General features: G+C 43.1%; 2 protein-coding genes across 4 annotated transcripts in view; one reads left to right on the top strand and one right to left on the bottom strand.

The window, feature by feature from the left end:
* Positions 1-16,921, bottom strand: part of LOC133078883 (zinc finger protein 383) — a 191,138-nt gene that overhangs the window by 129,438 nt on the left and 44,779 nt on the right. The gene's annotated exons all lie outside the window — the stretch shown is intronic.
* Positions 1-16,921, top strand: part of ZNF793 (zinc finger protein 793) — a 33,307-nt gene that overhangs the window by 11,457 nt on the left and 4,929 nt on the right. For all 3 annotated transcript variants that reach the window (XM_061174149.1, XM_061174146.1, XM_061174147.1), the window contains 3 exons: positions 5,148-5,269; positions 9,987-10,032; positions 16,496-16,625. In XM_061174149.1, the coding sequence (XP_061030132.1) occupies positions 10,018-10,032; positions 16,496-16,625 (145 nt within the window). In that variant the 5' untranslated portion in view covers positions 5,148-5,269; positions 9,987-10,017. The remainder of the gene's footprint in view (positions 1-5,147; positions 5,270-9,986; positions 10,033-16,495; positions 16,626-16,921) is intronic.

Raw genomic sequence — 16,921 nt, 5'->3', positions numbered from 1 at the left:
AGCTGTTAGCAGTTGCCTTATGTATTGAGGTGCTCCTATGTTGGGTGCATATATATTCATAATAGTTATATCTTCTTCTAGGATCGATCCCTTGATCATTATGTAGTGTCCTTCCTTGTCTCTTGTAATATTCTTTATTTTTAAGTCTATTTTATCTGATGTGAGTATTGCTACTCTAGCTTTCTTTTGATTTCCATTTGCATGGAATGTCTTTTTCCATCCCCTCACTTTCAGTCAGTATGTGTCCCTAGGTCTGAAGTGGGTCTCTTGTAGACAGCATAAGTATGGGTCTTGTTTTTGTATCCATTCAGCTAGCCTGTGTCTTTTGGTTGGAGCATTTAATCCATTTACATTTAAGGTAATTATCAATATGTATGTTCCTATTACCATTTTCTTAATTGTTTTGGGTTTGTTATTGTAGGTCTCTTCCTTCTCTTGTGTTTCCTGCCTACAGAAGTTCCTTTAGCATTTGCTGTAAACCTGGTTTGATGGTGCTGAATTCTCTTAACTTTTGCTTATCTGTAAAGGTTTTAATTTCTCCTTTGAATCTGAATGAGATCCTTGCCGGGTAGAGTAATCTTGGCTGTGGGTTCTTCCCTTTCATCACTTTAAATATATCATGCCACTCCCTTCTGGCTTGTAGAGTTTCTGCTGAGAAATCAGCTGTTAACCTTATGGGAGTTCCCTTGTATGTTATTTGTCGTTTTTCCCTTGTTGATTTCAATAATTTTTCTTTGTCTTAAAGTTTTGTCAACTTGATTACTATGTGTCTTGGCGTGTTTCTCCTTGGGTTTATCCTGTCTGGGACTCTGCACTTCCTGGACTTGGGTGGCTATTTCCTTTCCCATGTTAGGGAAGTTTTCGACTATAATCTCTTCAAATATTTTCTCAGGTCCTTTCTCTCTCTCTTCTCCTTCTGGGACTCCTATAATGCGAACGTTGTTGCATTTAATGTTGTCCCAGAGGTCTCTTAGGCTGTGTTCATTTCTTTTCATTCTTTTTTCTTTATTCTGTTCCACTGCAGTGAATTCCACCATTCTGTCTTCCAGGTCACTTATCCGTTCTTCTGCCTCAGTTATTCTGCTATTCCTTCTAGTGTATTTTTCATTTCAGTTATTGTATTGTTCATCTCTGTTTGTTTGTTCTTTATGTCTTCTAGGTCTTTGTTAAACATTTCCTGCATCTTCTCCATCTTTGCCTCCATTCTTTTTCCAAGGTCCTGAATCATCTTCACTATCATTATTCTGAACTCTTTTTCTGGAAGGTTGCCCATCTCCACTTCATTTATGTTTTTTGGGGGGTTTTATCTTGTTCCTTCATCTGGTACATAGTCCTCTGCCTTTTCATTCTGTCTGTCTTTCTGTGAATGTGGTTTTCCTTCCACAGGCTGTAGAATTATAGTTCTTCTTGCTTCTGCTGTCTGCCCTCTGGTGGATGAGGCTATCTAAGAGGCTTGTGCAAGCTTCCTGATGGGAGGGACTGTTGGTGGGTAGAGCTGCATGTTGCTCTGGGGGGCAGAGCTCAGTAAAACTTTAATCCGCTTGTCTGCTGATGGGTGGGGCTGGGTTCCCTCACTGTTGGTTGTTTGGCCTGAGGCAACCCAGCACTGGAGCCTACCTGGCTTTATGGTGGGGCTAATGGCAGACTCTGGGAGGGCTCACGCCAAGGAGTACTTCCCAGAACTTCTGCTGCCAGTGTCCTTGTCCCCACGGTGAGCCACAGCCACCCCCTGCCTCTGCAGGAGACCCTCCAACACTAGCAGGTAGGTCTGGTTCAGTCTCCTATGGGGTCACTGCTCCTTCCCCTGGGTCCTGATGCGCATACTACTTTGTGTGTGCCCTCCAAGAATGGAGTCTCTGTTTCTCTCAGTCCTGTCAAAGTCCTGCAGTCAAATCCCACTAGCCTTCAAAGTCTAATTCTCTAGGAATTCCTCCTCCCATTGCCGTACCCCCAGGTTGGGAAGCCTGACGTGGGGCTCAGAACCTTCACTCCAGTGGGTGGACTTCTGTGGTATAAGTGTTCTCCAGTTTGTGAGTCACCCACCCAGCAGTTATGGGATTTGATTTTATTGTGATTGCACCCCTCCTACCGTCTCGTTGCTGCTTCTCCTTTGTCTTGGGATGTGGGGTATCTTTTCTTGTGAATTCCAGTGTCTTCCTGTCGATGACTGTTCAGCAGTTAGTTGTGATTCTGGTGCTCTCGCAAGAGGGAGTGAGCGCACGTCCTTCTACTCTGTCATCTTGAACCAATCTTCAAGGAAAGTTCAATGTTATTTAAAGAACTTATTAATGAATTTCACCATGTTAGTAAGTCAGAGAAGAAATACCCTACAGTCATCTCATAGATGATAAAAAATAAAAAAGCTTTTAATAAAGTTCAACATCTCTTCTGGATTTTCTAAAAAAATAGTAAGACTATTTGAATACTTTCTTTTTTTTTTGTTCCCTGACCAGGGATCAAACCCATGCCCTCTGCAGTGGAAGTGCAGAGTCCTAACCACTGGACTGCCAGGGAATTCCCCAGTTGAATACTTTCTTAACATGATTAAGATCTTCTTTATCTCAAATTGAAAGTCAGTATCAGATTTCTTGGCAGAACACTAAGCATTCCCATTCAAGTTTGCAGCCTCTCCCAATTGTGTTTTCTTCTTTTTCTAGAGTGCTAGTGTTACCAAACCAAACTTGGGTCTGCTCGCCCACTGCACACCAAAGTCAATCTACTGACACTGGGTTGTGGTGAAGGAAAGTACAGCATTTATTGCAGGCACCAAGCAAGGAGAACAAGCAGCTCGTGCTCAAAAGACCCAAACTCCCTGATGGCTTTTAGGAAATGGTTTTTAAATGCAGCATTTGGGGTTAGGGCTGCAGTTCATGGGCTTTCTTCTGATTGGTTGGTGGTGAGGTAAGAGGGTGATGTTTCAGGAATCTTAATCATCAACCTTCTGTTCCAGCCAGTCTGGGGTCTAGGGGCTTGTGGATAGCGCTTAGTCACCATCCTGCACCTGGGTGAGGGGGGTCTTAGTTTCTGCTGAACAACTCAAAAGTATGCATCCAATTGGTATGTATATCCCTTGGGGAGTAACTAGGATTGCTTAACTGCTTTTCCTTTGTTTCTGCATTCTATCACTTCTCTAATTAGTTCCTGCTTGAGTCTGTGTTTGGAACTCAGGGAAGGCCTTGGAGACTAAAGCCTTTTTCTACAAATAGAAACAGGTAACACAGAGGGCCTTTTGTACCAGAGAGGGCCCCGCAGGGTCCTGCTCAGTTTCAACCCCAACTTTTCTTTGATACTCCTCAATCTTGAGGGGAACAGGGGCGGGACAAGAAGGGAATAAAATTTTGGATAGAGAGGTTAATCGTAAACTCAGCAGGGGAACTTAGTTTTAGGGGGCTTGGTTTCACTAGTGGGTGCAGTTCATCAGGGAATGAGATAAGAGGTATAAAATACTGGAAAAAGAGAAGAGAAAACTAAGTTTTCGTGGATGATATAATTATATACACCGCCCCCCCCCCCCAAGCTGAAGAGGATTAACTCTAAAACCATTACAGACATTAAGAAAGCTCAGTAAAGTGTCTGGTTTAAAATGAATATAGGAAAATAGATTGATGACTTTTCCATTTCAGTCAGTAATTCAGTGGGTGAAAATATGCCATTTAGAATAGCAACCAAAAACACAATTAACTACTTAGTGATAAATATAAAGAGAGTTAGAGTACCTTTATGCCGCAAAGTATAAAACTGTTTTGAGATGTAAGGGAAGTTTTGAATAAATGGAGAAGTCTTGATCTTGGATTGGAAGGCTCATTTTTCCAAATTGTCAACATTTTCTTACATGGACAAATTCAATGTAGTGTCAAGCAAACTCTTAATAAGTGTTGGTTGTTTTTTTTTTTAACTATTACAGAATAATTCTACATTTCGTACCAAAAATGAAACATTCGAGAATAGCCAGGATATTTCTGAAAAATAAGTAATGAGAGGCACCCTGCAGGCAAAGTTTTCAAACATGTTATACAGCTTTGGGAGATAAAGGCTGTGACCCAAGAGGAAGAGTAAGTTGAGGGAAGAGATATTGAGTTCACTTTTGTGAGTGGCGAGGAGAGATCCATGATCTATCTGGTTTTAAATTTGTGCCTGAGAGCATCCAGGTGTTGGTATCTATATAGTAACATATGGCTTTTGAGTTCAAATGTTAGGGTCTGGTGATAAGGATGTGCAAGTCACAATCGTGTAGGGAAGGAGGAGATGGCATCCCTTCAGGTGACTGCCATGCTGCTGTTGGGGACTGACTGCATGGTGGTACCACTTACCAAGATTGACTCTTTACCAAGAAAGATGATGATTGGCTTCATCTTCCACCACACTATCTGGTGGAATTATCCAGATTTTCTCCCCACCAACCCACCCCCAAATAATCTGCTTTTTAATGAAAAAAGAAAAATTTACCTTGTTGCTGAAGGAAATTGAAAAAGAAATTCTCCATAGTTTCACCATATGCACCCAATTACTGTTTCCTATACTTTTTATTTTAGTCTGTGTGACATTGTGATTTATAATAAGAAATATGTATTTGGTGTCTTCAGTGTCATTTCTGGTACAGAACTCCTAAAACCCTTGGGATTTCCTAAGTGATAAGAGGGATAAAGGTGTCTTTTGTTATTCAGAACTCAGCCCCTTTCAATCACTCCTGGGTTTTGTTTTGTTTTTTTTCTCAGTTCCCTGACCAGGGATTGAATCCGGGCCCTCAGCTGTGAAAGCCCGGAATCCTAACCACTAGGCCACCAGGGAACTCCCATGGGTTTTGTTAAAGGAGGTAACTTTTGGAAAGCCCCTAAGGATGGGCTTTTTAAAATTATCATTTATCATTCCTGTTTTCACAGATGAGGAAAATGAGGCCCAGTGAAGTGAATTGTCTGGACTAGACCCCTTCAGTCAGTTAAAGGAATCACTGGCTTCAGACTTCTGTCTGAGTAACTCTCAGGCTCAAGGTCTTTCCAGAAGTTCCCCCTGCCCCAAACCCGGAGCACAGCCATCATTCAGATATGTCTACTGCCCAGTCTTCTGCAGGCTTCTTCCTCTTAGGCCTCAGAGAGTATTTGGGGAGGGACCGTTTGATGACTCTCACCATGGGGTCTGCTTATCTTCAGGTTTCCTGAGTGCCCTGTACACTTTTGGGTCCCACCACCTCGCTGGACAGCAGGGCTCTCCTTGGGTCCCACAGGACCTTGGGCACGTCTACAGAAGGCCCTGTCAGCAACTGCAGCTGAGGGTGAGTTACTGTTTTTTTAAAATATTTATTTATTTATTTATTATTTGCCATGCCACAAGACATGCAGGATCTTAGTTCCCCGACCAGGGATCGAACCCTCGCCCTGTGCATTGGAAGTGTGGATTCTTAACCACTGGAACCCCAGGGAAGTCCCAGAGGATGAGTTACTATTGAGAAATAGAGCTGTGAGAGCCTAGGAGACCAGGTGAAAGACCCTCTGGTCCAGGAGAGGGGAATTTGGGACAAAAATCCCCTTCTGAAGGAGTCACCTAGGGTCCAGACCTCTTGCCAGAGCAAAGATTCGTACGTAACAGGAAATAGCGTCATCCCTGAGCCAGAAGTTTAGCAAGACTCAAACTGTTGTCTCTCCTTCCAGGGACCCTCCATGGCTACATGGTGGGAGAAGGGTTGGCCCCAAGATTCAGAGAGACAGACAGAAGTGAAAGGGGAGGCTGGGAAGGCCATGTTCTCTCATGTGATAGGCATGTTCTCTCAGGGGAAGGGGACATTGGTCCAGCCCAGTGCATTCTGCCATCTTTTAGTGTGGCATGTGGCCAACCCACTCCCTTATTTTTTCTGGCCCTGTCTGGACTCTTAGCTGCATAGCCATGGAGACCAGGCTGAGGCTGAGTAGCCAAATCCAGGAAGGTGAGGGAAGGAGTGTACTCTCTTAGAGTCCAGGAAGGTGAGGGAGGGAGTGTAGTGGCCCAAAGCTGGATTAACTGCCCCAGGCCTTTCCTGCCAGCTCAATTCCTAACGGACAGTTCAGTTCTCTCAGAGAACCTCGTCCCCTTTTCGAACCCTCCTGTGACTTCCCTCATAATGAAAAAAGGCAGTGGGAAAATGAATGAAATATGTAAACAATGAAATGCATATGTGTTACAGTTACAGATTAGAGTAAGAAACATCTGCCACCCAAATCGAGCCACTAATAATATTTTATTGTATTTCATATCAAAAGTTTTTCTACATGTATATTTCTTAAATAACGGGATTGTGGTTTTTTTTGTTTTTTAAAACTTGAGATGTAACTTACATAGAGAATAGCGTGTAGCTTTATGAATTTTTCCATATATGCACCCTCATGTACCCACAGCCCAGATCATGATAGAGAATATTTCCAGCTCCTCAAAGGCTTCCCCACTTCTCCCAAGCAGTGCCTGCCCAAAGCCATCACTTAGGTCAGGGCTGCCTGTTTCTGAACTTCACATAAATGAAATTGAAACAAGTAGATCATACCTTGTTTTTTAACTGCTTTTTTGACTTACAGGTATAACTTGATTAATATATTATTTAAGCAAAGAAGTATCTGTATTTAACATTCAAGAAAATCACTTTTTATTTCTTCTGTAGAAGAGACAGGAATCTAAGTAGTTCATCTTAATACCATTGAGACAAATTTGTTATATCTTGTGAACAGGATGTTCCTTAACAAAAGACACATAAAGGAGCTTTCTGGGTGATGGAAATGTTCCATATCCTGATTGTGTGGTGATTACATGGGTGAATAATTTGTCAAAACTTATCGAACTGTACAGTTAGAATGGGTTCATTTATTATGTGTAAATTATACCTCAGTAAAGAAAAAACATTTTTTTAAGACACAGTAAGCTCATTGCTCAGTCTCTTCCGCTGCTGATACGATAGTTAAATGCCACTTTCACACTAACCATGCTTTATGACCTATGCTTTACGACCTGTACAGTGTTTCAGTGCGTTTAATGGATATTTATTGTCCACTAAGAGAAAAGTAAAACATTAACTCACTTAGCACTGTAGTGTTAGGAATTTTTCCATATATGTACCCTCATGTACCCACCACCCAGATCATGATAGAGAATATTTCCTGCACTTTAGAATTATTCTCTTTTTCAAAAGATGATATGTCAGTAGGTTCATGAGAAAGAACTTCTGTAAAACAAAGCAAGGAAAATGTATTCATTTGGAAACAATTTTTTCCCTTAAAACTAGTGTCTTCTGCCAATCATTAAACTAATTGGAAGCTGTTCACTTTCCTTAAAAGGAGAAACTCATAATTTTATTCACATTCTTTCAGAGGTTCAGAAGGGCTTCTAGAATTTCCTCCTCTCAGAAAATCTTTATTTTTTTCTTAGTAACAACTTGAACGGTTCTTCATCAACACTATTGGAATATATAAGTAAAGCAAACAACAATTTTTACCAACATTATTAAGATATTGTATAAAATTCTTCCTAGCTTTTGAATAATTTAGTAGGTCTGGACCTTGGGTGACCTTGAGGCCTCAGTCTTCATCCTGAGGTAGTTTGACCCAATGAACCCTCTGTATTATTAACATTTGGCATGCCTAGGCTATTTTACCAAGAAAGTTTACCTCCACTTGTCCAGTTAGGACGAGTATTATCTCAGTTCGAGGATGATAATATTATAGGAATTTCACCTTCAGTGCTAAGCTCACCATACGGGCAAGCTTAATACTTAGGGACACTGAAGTCCTGTTATACTTATGTGACATTTAGAATAAGTCATTTTTAAATTCTCAGGCTTACTTGACACATAAAAGTATAAAATTAAATAAAGTCTGTTCTTCCCGCTGTGGCCAGTTCTTCTCAGTCTCCTCTGGTTAATTTTCTTTGATCTCAGAATTGACCAACTGTAAGAATAGGGCAGTCGCTGATTAGTGTTGGAGGGATTATTCATGATTATGTAAAGAAACCTCAGGACAGTAATTTGCTAGACCTGTTTTTACAGGAGAGAACATCAGGATAGTCAAATGGTGTGAATGTCACTATACTCAGGAAAAGCTCTTCTCTGTCTTGTAGGAAAATTATAGTCTCTTCTTTTTGCAAAGGAGAGATATTAGTTGCTCTGTTTTAAAGGTTGTCCTCCTAGACTGTTTCTCAGTGGGCAAAGCCTGGATCTGGGGGGAGTCAGCTGTGGGGTTGACAAAGTTGGAGTTGTCAGCCATCAGGGCCACAACTCAAGAATGCCAATCAGGAGACAAACTCTTGTAGCCTCACAATGGTGGGATGGTTTTCCTGCCCTCAAAGGCGTGAATCAGTTCTGGTGGATGTAAGACTTATTTCATCTGAGCCTTGCCTTTTGCTTTTTGCCTTTCTTTTCCTTTTCTCTTTTACTGAGGTATAAAGTACATAGAGCAAAATGTACAAATCATAAATATACAACTTGATGAATTTTTAAAATACATATACACACTCATGTAACCACCACTTAGATCAACACTTCCATCACCTTAGAGCTGGGGTTGGCAAACTCTAGCCCACTAGCCAAATATGGCCTGCCATCTGCGTTTGTAATTAGTTTAATTGGAATACAGCCACACTCATTCGTTTACATATTATTGTCTACGGCTGCTTTCGTGCTACAACAGCAGAATTGAGTAGTTGTGGAAAACTCCATATGACCCCCAAAGCCTAAAATATTTACTGTCTGGTCCTTTAAATGAAAAGTTTGCTGACCTACCTTAGAAGGCTCCTTTCTGCCCCATCTCAGTGGTTCATTCCCTTCCCCCATTCTGACTCTGTCTCCATATTATTCGTTTTACCCATTCTGGAACTTTCTAGAAATGGAATTATACAGTATATTCTCTCCTATGTTTGACTTCTTTCATTTGGCATAATGTCTGTGAGATTTATCCAGTTTGTTGCATGGATGTCAGCAGTTCATTCCTTTTTATTATTGAATAGTATTTCATTGTATGGATGCATCACAATTTATCTAGTTCTCCTGGGCAGTTTCTAGTTTTGACTCACTATGATCAAAGCTGCTATGAACATTCTTACATTAATACAAGTCTTAGTTGAACAATATGCATGTATTTCTCTAGTATTTCTCTAGTATATATCCAGGAATGGAACTATGTTCAGCTTTAGTAGATATGGCCAAATGGTTTTCCAAAATGGTTGAACCAAATTACAGTCCCCTCAGTCATGTGTGAGGGCTCTCGTTGCTTCTGGATGTGGATTTTCAATTCCAGGCTGTAGATTATTGGCAAAGTATATTCAGACCTATTTATAAGGTTTCTCACTACTGTGAGTGAAAAACTTAAACCATTCTTAATCAATGTTGGGTACAAATTTAGTTCCATATTTCCTAATATGGTGGATGTTTGTTCTCATCTGTTAAAAATTATTTTATAGGGAATTCCCTGGGGTCCAGTGGTTAGGACTCAGCGCTTTGACTGCAGTGACCCAGGTTCAATCCCTAGTCAGAGAACTAAGGTCCGGCAAGCTGCGCAATGCGGCCGAAAAAAAAATATTTTTTAATGACAATACTTAATAAACTGCTGGGTGAATAACAAGGTTTAGCCTTTCAGTAATTATTTGTACCATACTTTAAGTAACCATTAGTTTTATTAATGTTACACAGTTATTTTACTTTGCTTTGAGTTTTTTTTGTAATATTTTCATTACAGATATAGAAGCCCCTTTTCCAGAATATACTTGGGGCCAGTTATTTAAGTTTTAAGGATTTTGTTTTTTAATAACTTTCAGTTCTTACTGGGTAGCAACTTTTTTTTCCTGGTAAGTCTCTTCTGTGCATCCACATTCTGAATTGAATGGCCACATTTTTTTCTTCTACCCCAGTGATCTAAAGCATGGGTTTTTGTCCAAGATTTACAGGGAATTTGCAAGTTCTAAAACAAGCCTGGTCCCTCACAGCTCTGTTCTCTTTCTCCATCCTCCTCCCCACCCCCCCCCCATCTCTATCTTCACAGGCCGCAGATCTTTTTCCAAGAACAACAGAAAATGATCGAGTACCAGGTAAGTGTGACATTAACGAGCCTACTTTCGGGACTTCCTTGGCGGTCCAGTGGTTAAGACTCCGTGCTTCCAATGCAGGGGGTGCGGGTTCGATCCCTGGTCGGGGAACTAAGATGCTGCACGGCGCGGCCACATGCTGCACGGCGCGGCCAAAAAACAAACAAAATGAGCCTACTTTCCCTTCTTGGGGAAACTGTTCTAGAAAAAAAATATATGCATTTCAACCACATATGCTTTGTCATAGGCTGGGTTCTCAGGAAAACAAACTTGGGGATGGAAATTTGCACACAGAAGGTTTACTAGGGAGGCTCTTGGAACACCTGGAAGTCAGTGAAGGAAGCAAGGTGGACAGAGGGAGTTGTTGAACAGAGGCATCAGCTGATCTTATAAGATGCTCTGGAGCTGGGATGGTCCTCAGTGTTGTCCTGAATGGAGGCAAGGAGGCCTTTGTATTCTGAAATCAACCAGTCATTGGTTGTAGGCTGCCCCAGGGAGGGGACATAACCTTGGGTGGGGTCGCTCCCTTTGGCCAAGGGAAATTCTCTAAAGGTTTCACGCCGGCAACAGCCAGCCATCTCCTAGCAGCTGGGAGAAGTACCTCGGTACTGCAGGGGGATTTGGGTGGAATACCACAGCCTCTCTATACACACAGACACAATGGCCAGATACTTATTATACATACTACTCTACCCTTTTTTCCCAATTAAAATATCCTAGAGATTGTACCATATTAGTACTAAGAACCATGCTTTTTTTTTTTTTTAAATAACATACATAATGCTCAATCATATGCATGGAATACTTAACCCATCCCCCATATTATGGACATTTCGGTAATTTCCAAATTTGATATTTTAAGCAATGATGCAAGGAACATTCTTTGTTGGAATACAGGTGTACAAGGAGAGAGTCCAGTGAGAGTCAACTGTGGACTTCCTGGTAGCCCAGCAAAAAGGCAAACACAGCCCATGACTTGCATTGGCCATAAGGAAGAAGCGTATTGTTATTTCCAAGAGAAAACTAGCTTTTCAGGGCACTTTTTAAAGAAGTGTCTTAGACATTGATGTTCCTGTGGGTTTGAACCTTCTCTGGGGCCTCTGGGGATGGTTTCATCCACTCTTAGGTTGATGCTGGTGCGTCTGCAAGTGACTCCCACATCCATACCTAAGTTGAGGCCTCCTCTGAGAGCTTCAGACTCCTTTGCCCAACATCTGCACCTGGCTGCCCCAGAGCACTTCAGATTTAATGTGTACAAAGTTGAACTCTTGATTTCTGTCTCCTCTTCCCTGTTTCTCATCTCAGGAGATGGTACCATCCCACCAGGCAAGCCAAGACCCTGAGATTTACCCTTGACTTCTCCCCACCTTCCACCTCTCACACTCAGTCACCAAGTATTGCTGATTTTACAGCCTCAGTGTTTCTTCCATCTCTCTCCTCTTCATCCCTGTGTTCGGTGGAAATGACATGGCCTTTTAGGTGCAGGATTACGTCTTTTCTGCTTTGCTCTGTTCTATTCCCTCCCATTCTGTTTCATCCTGTCCTATCCCACTCCACCCCATCCCATTCCAGTTAGCTCTTTTTGGGAAATACTGCCCAGAACCTGTCACTGAGCCAGGTCCTGTGCTCTGTGATGAAGCCTGACTGCTGCTCACCCACTACGACAGTATGTTGTTCTGGCATCAGAGAGGGAGTCTAGTTGGTACCTCCTTTGTGTGGGTCTTAGGGTCTCACTTGCCAGCTTCCATGGCCTCCACCCTGGTTTTGGTCCTGCCTTCAGATCCATCTGCCTGGGCCACTACTCAAGTGCTACTGTTGCAGGAAAAAGAGTGGGGTGCGAGAGGGTGGTCACATCCCAGGTCTCAGGTGAGTCCCTGGGACGGCCGCCAAGTGTGGGTTCTTGGCTTCGTGCAGGAAAGAATTCAAGAGCAAGCCACAGTAAAGTGAAAGAAGGTTTATTCAGGGAGATACACACTCCACAGACAGAGTGCGGGCCATCTCAGAAGGCGAGAAGGGCCAGGGTGTGTACGGGGGTTGTCAGTTTTTATAGGGGTGGGTAATCTCATAGGCTAGTAAGTGGGAGGATTATTCCAACTATTTTAGGGAAGGGGCAGAGATTACCAGGAATTGGGCCACCACCCACTTTTTGGCCTTTTATGGTCCACCTTGTAACTGTTATGGCACCTATGGGTGTGTCATTTAGCTTGCTGATGTATTACAATAAGCGTATACTGAGGTATACTGAGGCTCAAGGTCTAGTGGAAGTCAGTCGTCCACCATCTTGGACCTAGTTGGTTCTAACCAGTTTATGTCGTGTCCTCAATGGCTGTCATTCTTTTAAAGGTTGTGCCCTGCCCCCTTCCTGTCTCACCACCGTAGGACCCAGCATTCTTCAAGGAGACCTACAGCCTCCTGAGAGTGGAGAGTGGCTGCTCTCAGCCCTTTCACCTCTGTGGGGCCCTATCAATGCTTCTTCCCTCCGGCCACTCCCAGAGGTAGTGGGCCAGTGCCACTGGCACTGTGCGGTGCACTAGGGCTCTCCACCCCACTGACACCCAGGCACAGGTCCTGGGTGCACCCCCCCACCTTTTTTTCTGTCCTTTAGAATTGTTTTCCCTTTCTTAACAGATTTTTAAGTATTGATTTACAATCTTTTTCTACTTAAAATAGGTACTTTTATATTGTGCTGTCATATGCCAGGCACAGTTTATAAAGGCTTTACACATGTTAACTCATTTAAACCTCATAATGTAATAACTAAGAGACGCACACTATTATTATCTCCATTTAACAGATGAGAAAACTGAGGCACAGAGAGGTTAAAGAGCTTTCCCAGGGTCACTCACTTAGTGGCTGAGCCTGTATTTGAACTCGAGCAGTCCTGCCCCAAAGTTCATGCTTTTAACTGATCTGCTCCATTGCCTCTCGCGTCTGTCAGTGACTGTAGAGCAGTGGACAGCAGTCCACAAAACCACCCTCACTTCTGACAGCAACTGTAAATTTGGAGGTTCCCAAGACCACCCTCGGGTTTGATAATTCGCTAGGAAGACTCACAGAATGTTATATTCACAGTGAGGGTTCATTACAGCAGATGTATACAGATTAAAATCAGCCGAGAAAAGAGACACTTGGGGCAGAGTCCAGGAGAGTTCCACACACAGGACTTCCATGTGTCCTCTCCCAGTGAGTGTGGACAGTGTGAAATTCTCTCAGCAACCATGTGTGACACTACAGAGTATTACCAACCAGGGAAGCTCACCTAAGCCTTGGTGTCCAGAGTTTTCTTTGGGGGTTGGTCAAGTAGACATGACTGACTGCTGACTTCAGTTTCCAGCCCCTCTGGAGGTTGAGCTGATTGATGTCTATGAGCCAAAGCTTCCCCCAGAAATCATGTTGTTAGACTATCTGGTGTGGCCCAAGGCCCCCAGGTAAACAGAGACACTCTTACCTAGGAGGATGTTACAGGGGCTTAGAGATTAACTTCTAGGAACTGAGGGCAAAGGTCAGACCTCTTCTTGGGCAAGGTTAAATTCTCTACTATACAGTCACTTGAAGATAATATCTTAGGTACTAAAGAAAAAACTGTTTCCTCTACTCACAGGAGTAGAAGAAGTTTTTTCCCCACACCAAACAATTCTCCAATTCTATGCAGACCCTACAAGTTAGGGGGTCAGTCTTACAAGACTGCCCCCCACTTCAGATGCCTATTGGATATCCCAGGTGGTTACCTGAACTTCTGAGTAGCCAGCTATAAGTTGGGGGTTCCCATGAACCCCCTCCTCAGTTTTGATAATTTGCTATAACTCACAGAACTCAGGGAAACATTTTACTTACGATTACAGGTTTATTATAAAGGATATTATAGAGGATACAAATGAACAACCAGATAAAGAGGTATGTAGGGCAAGGTACAGAGGGGTCCTGAACACAGGAGCTTCTGTCCCCATGGAGTTTGGGGTGCACACCCTCCTGGCTGAGTTCACGAACCTGGAAGCTCTCCCGGGTTTTTATGGAGATTCCATTATTTAGGCATAATTGATTAAATTATTGGCCTTTGGTGATTAGCTCAATCTCAAATCCCTCTCCCCTCCCCAGAGATTGAGGGGTGTATGGCTACAGGTTCCAACCATCTAATACCTGGTTGGTTCCTCTGGCAACCAGTCCCCATCCTCAAAGAGTTACATCATTAGTATTAACTCTGAGATGATTGACACAGGCTTGTTACTACTAATAAAAGACACTCCTATTATTACTTCTGTCGCTCTGGAAGTTACAAAGGTTTAAGAAGCTCTGTGCCAGGAATCAGGCAAGAAGATCAAATATATATATATTTCTTTTTTTTTTAATTTATTTATCATTTTTGGCTGAGTTGGGTCTTCAGTGCTGCGCACGGGCTTTTCTCTAGTTGCGGCAAGCGAGGGCTACTCTTCGTTGCAGTGCGCGGACTACTCTTCGTTGCGGTGCGCGGACTTCTCATTGCGGTGGCTTCTCTTGCGGAGCACGGGCTCTAGAGCGCGGGGGCTTCAGTAGATGCGGCACGTAGGCTCAGTAGTTGTGGCTCATGGGCTCTAGAGCACAGGTGCAGTAGTTGTGGCACACGGGCTTAGTTGCTCCGCGGCATGTGGAATCTTCCCGGACCAGGGCTCAAACCTTTGTCCCCTGCATTGGCAGGCGGATTCTTAACTACTGCGCCACCAGGGAAGCCCTATATTTCTTAATATATCACAATAGCACAGATGCCTTCTTAGGTTAGTACCTGTGGGTCTTTCAGCAGCTATCTGGTTCCGGGGCACTGGGCTCTTTGGAGAATTTGTCCTCTGTGCCCTAAACCAGAGGACTGACTGCCCGGACAGTGTAATCTGAGGCTTGCCAGGCTGTGGAGCCTCCTTTCCAAACTTCCTCCTCTGGGTCTCCAGCTGGACTCTTCTGCCATTGGCCTCTTGTGTTTTAGTGTCTCTTGGGCCTCTGGCCTGAGTACTCTGCTCATCCTGTCTCCTTGCTGAGAGAGAACACACTGTGTGACAACTTTAGCTACCACTTCTGTGCTGATGGTTCACACAGCTTTAGCTCCGTTCCTGTTCTTGCTCCTGACATGACTCATGTCCATCCTGCTGCCTGCCGAGTGTCTCCCCCTTTGTGTCCCCCAACACACCACGTCCTCTTTGCTTCTGCAGTTTTTCTCAGCTGCAATTGAGATTGGTGACCAGTGTCACCCAGCTGCCTTTGAGATACCACAAAGGTAAGGGTGTTACCCTTACACCTTCTTCACACCCCACGACCAGTTAAGGTACAGGTTCTGCTCTTCTTTACATTGGTCCTTCTCTATCTCACTGTTTCCGTCCTACTTGTGAGCATCATCTTCCACCTAGGTTAGTACAGAGTCTTTCCTTTCTTCTCCCTCCAGGTCACCCACCACATTTCTCTTTCCGTCCATTCACTTTCAAACTATCTGTGAGTTCTGTATCTCTTGTAGGCAGTATTACTTTTTTTCTCCAGTCTAACAATCTCTGCCTTTTTGGAGTGTTTAATCATGTATTAAATAACCTTATAATTTAATATAGTTTAATATAATTATTGGTAGGATTGGATCTATATCTTTTTAGCATTTAGTTTTCTATTTGTCCCATCTGCTTTTGCTTTGTTTCTTTTCTCTTGTGTGTGCGTTTTTGTGCGGATTAACTGAGTATTTTTTAGAATTTTATTTACTTCAATACACCTCTTTGCACTGAGTTTAGTGATTACTCTAGGGAACAATGTACATCCTTAACTTTTCACAGTCTGCTTAGAGTTACCATTGTACAGCTTGACACAGAATGCAAGAAACTCACCACATGCCTTCTAGAATGTGCTTTCTACACACCCCACTCCCTTGATAGATTTCTCATTGTCTTAAAGTCCATCATTTTATCACTCACAGGCCTCTGTACTCTCTCCTGTAACTGAGTGACTTGCCATCCTTAAAATCACTGTTTGGCCCCCGTGCCTTTGTTCATGCTGCTCCCTCTGCAAGGAAGGCAGTATTTCCATCTCTGCAGAGAAGATTCAGCTGCACATATCCCTTAGCTCTGAAGCCTAACTAGACCCTGATAATTTTAGTGGACCATTCACTTCTCTGCATGCCATAGCCCAGATGTCCTGCTGTCACAGCCCTTACCCTTTCACCCTGAGGGCCTTACATATTGCTCTCCCTGCCAGGCTGTGAGCTCCTTGAGGTCAGGTGCCACCTATGACTGTGTCCCCAGCAACCAGGACTGGGTCAGACACAGTCTTCAGTCAATATGTGTTGACCCAAATATAAATGACAGTGGCTTCCAATCCCATCATATATAGTCCAAAGCCAGGAATATAAAAGGCATCCTAGATAAATGATCATAATAAGCTCTGACCTATGAACATTATAAAAAATCAGAACCATCCACCTCTGCCTACACTTTCCCCACATGACTCAATGTCATTTCATCTTCAGCAGAGACCTGTGTCATTCAAGGATGTGGCAGTGGGCTTCACTCAAGAGGAGTGGCACAGGCTGAATCCTGCTCAGAGGGCCCTATACCGGGATGTGATGCTGGAGACCTACAGCAACCTCGTCTCAGTGGGTAAGAACAGCTCTGCCACACAATCTAGATTATGCTTGAATGACCACCTTTCCTTTTTCAGTTGCTAAAAGTAACGGAAGTACCTAGAGCCTCTGAAGTACCAAATACTTTCTATTTGCCAGACACTGTTTTAGCCACTTTTAAAATATTAACTCATGTAATCCTCATAAGAGCCTTATGAGGTAGGTACTGTTAGTACCACTATTTTACACATTTGGGAACTGAGGCAGAGAAGGTGAAGTAACTTGCCCAGTGTCACCCATGCAGTACGTAGCAGAGCCAGAGCGGGATTTGAA

The sequence above is a fragment of the Eubalaena glacialis genome, chromosome 18, assembly GCF_028564815.1.
Source record: "Eubalaena glacialis isolate mEubGla1 chromosome 18, mEubGla1.1.hap2.+ XY, whole genome shotgun sequence".
Classification (NCBI taxonomy): Eukaryota; Metazoa; Chordata; class Mammalia; order Artiodactyla; family Balaenidae; genus Eubalaena; species Eubalaena glacialis.
This window is presented reverse-complemented; position numbering and strand designations above follow the sequence as displayed.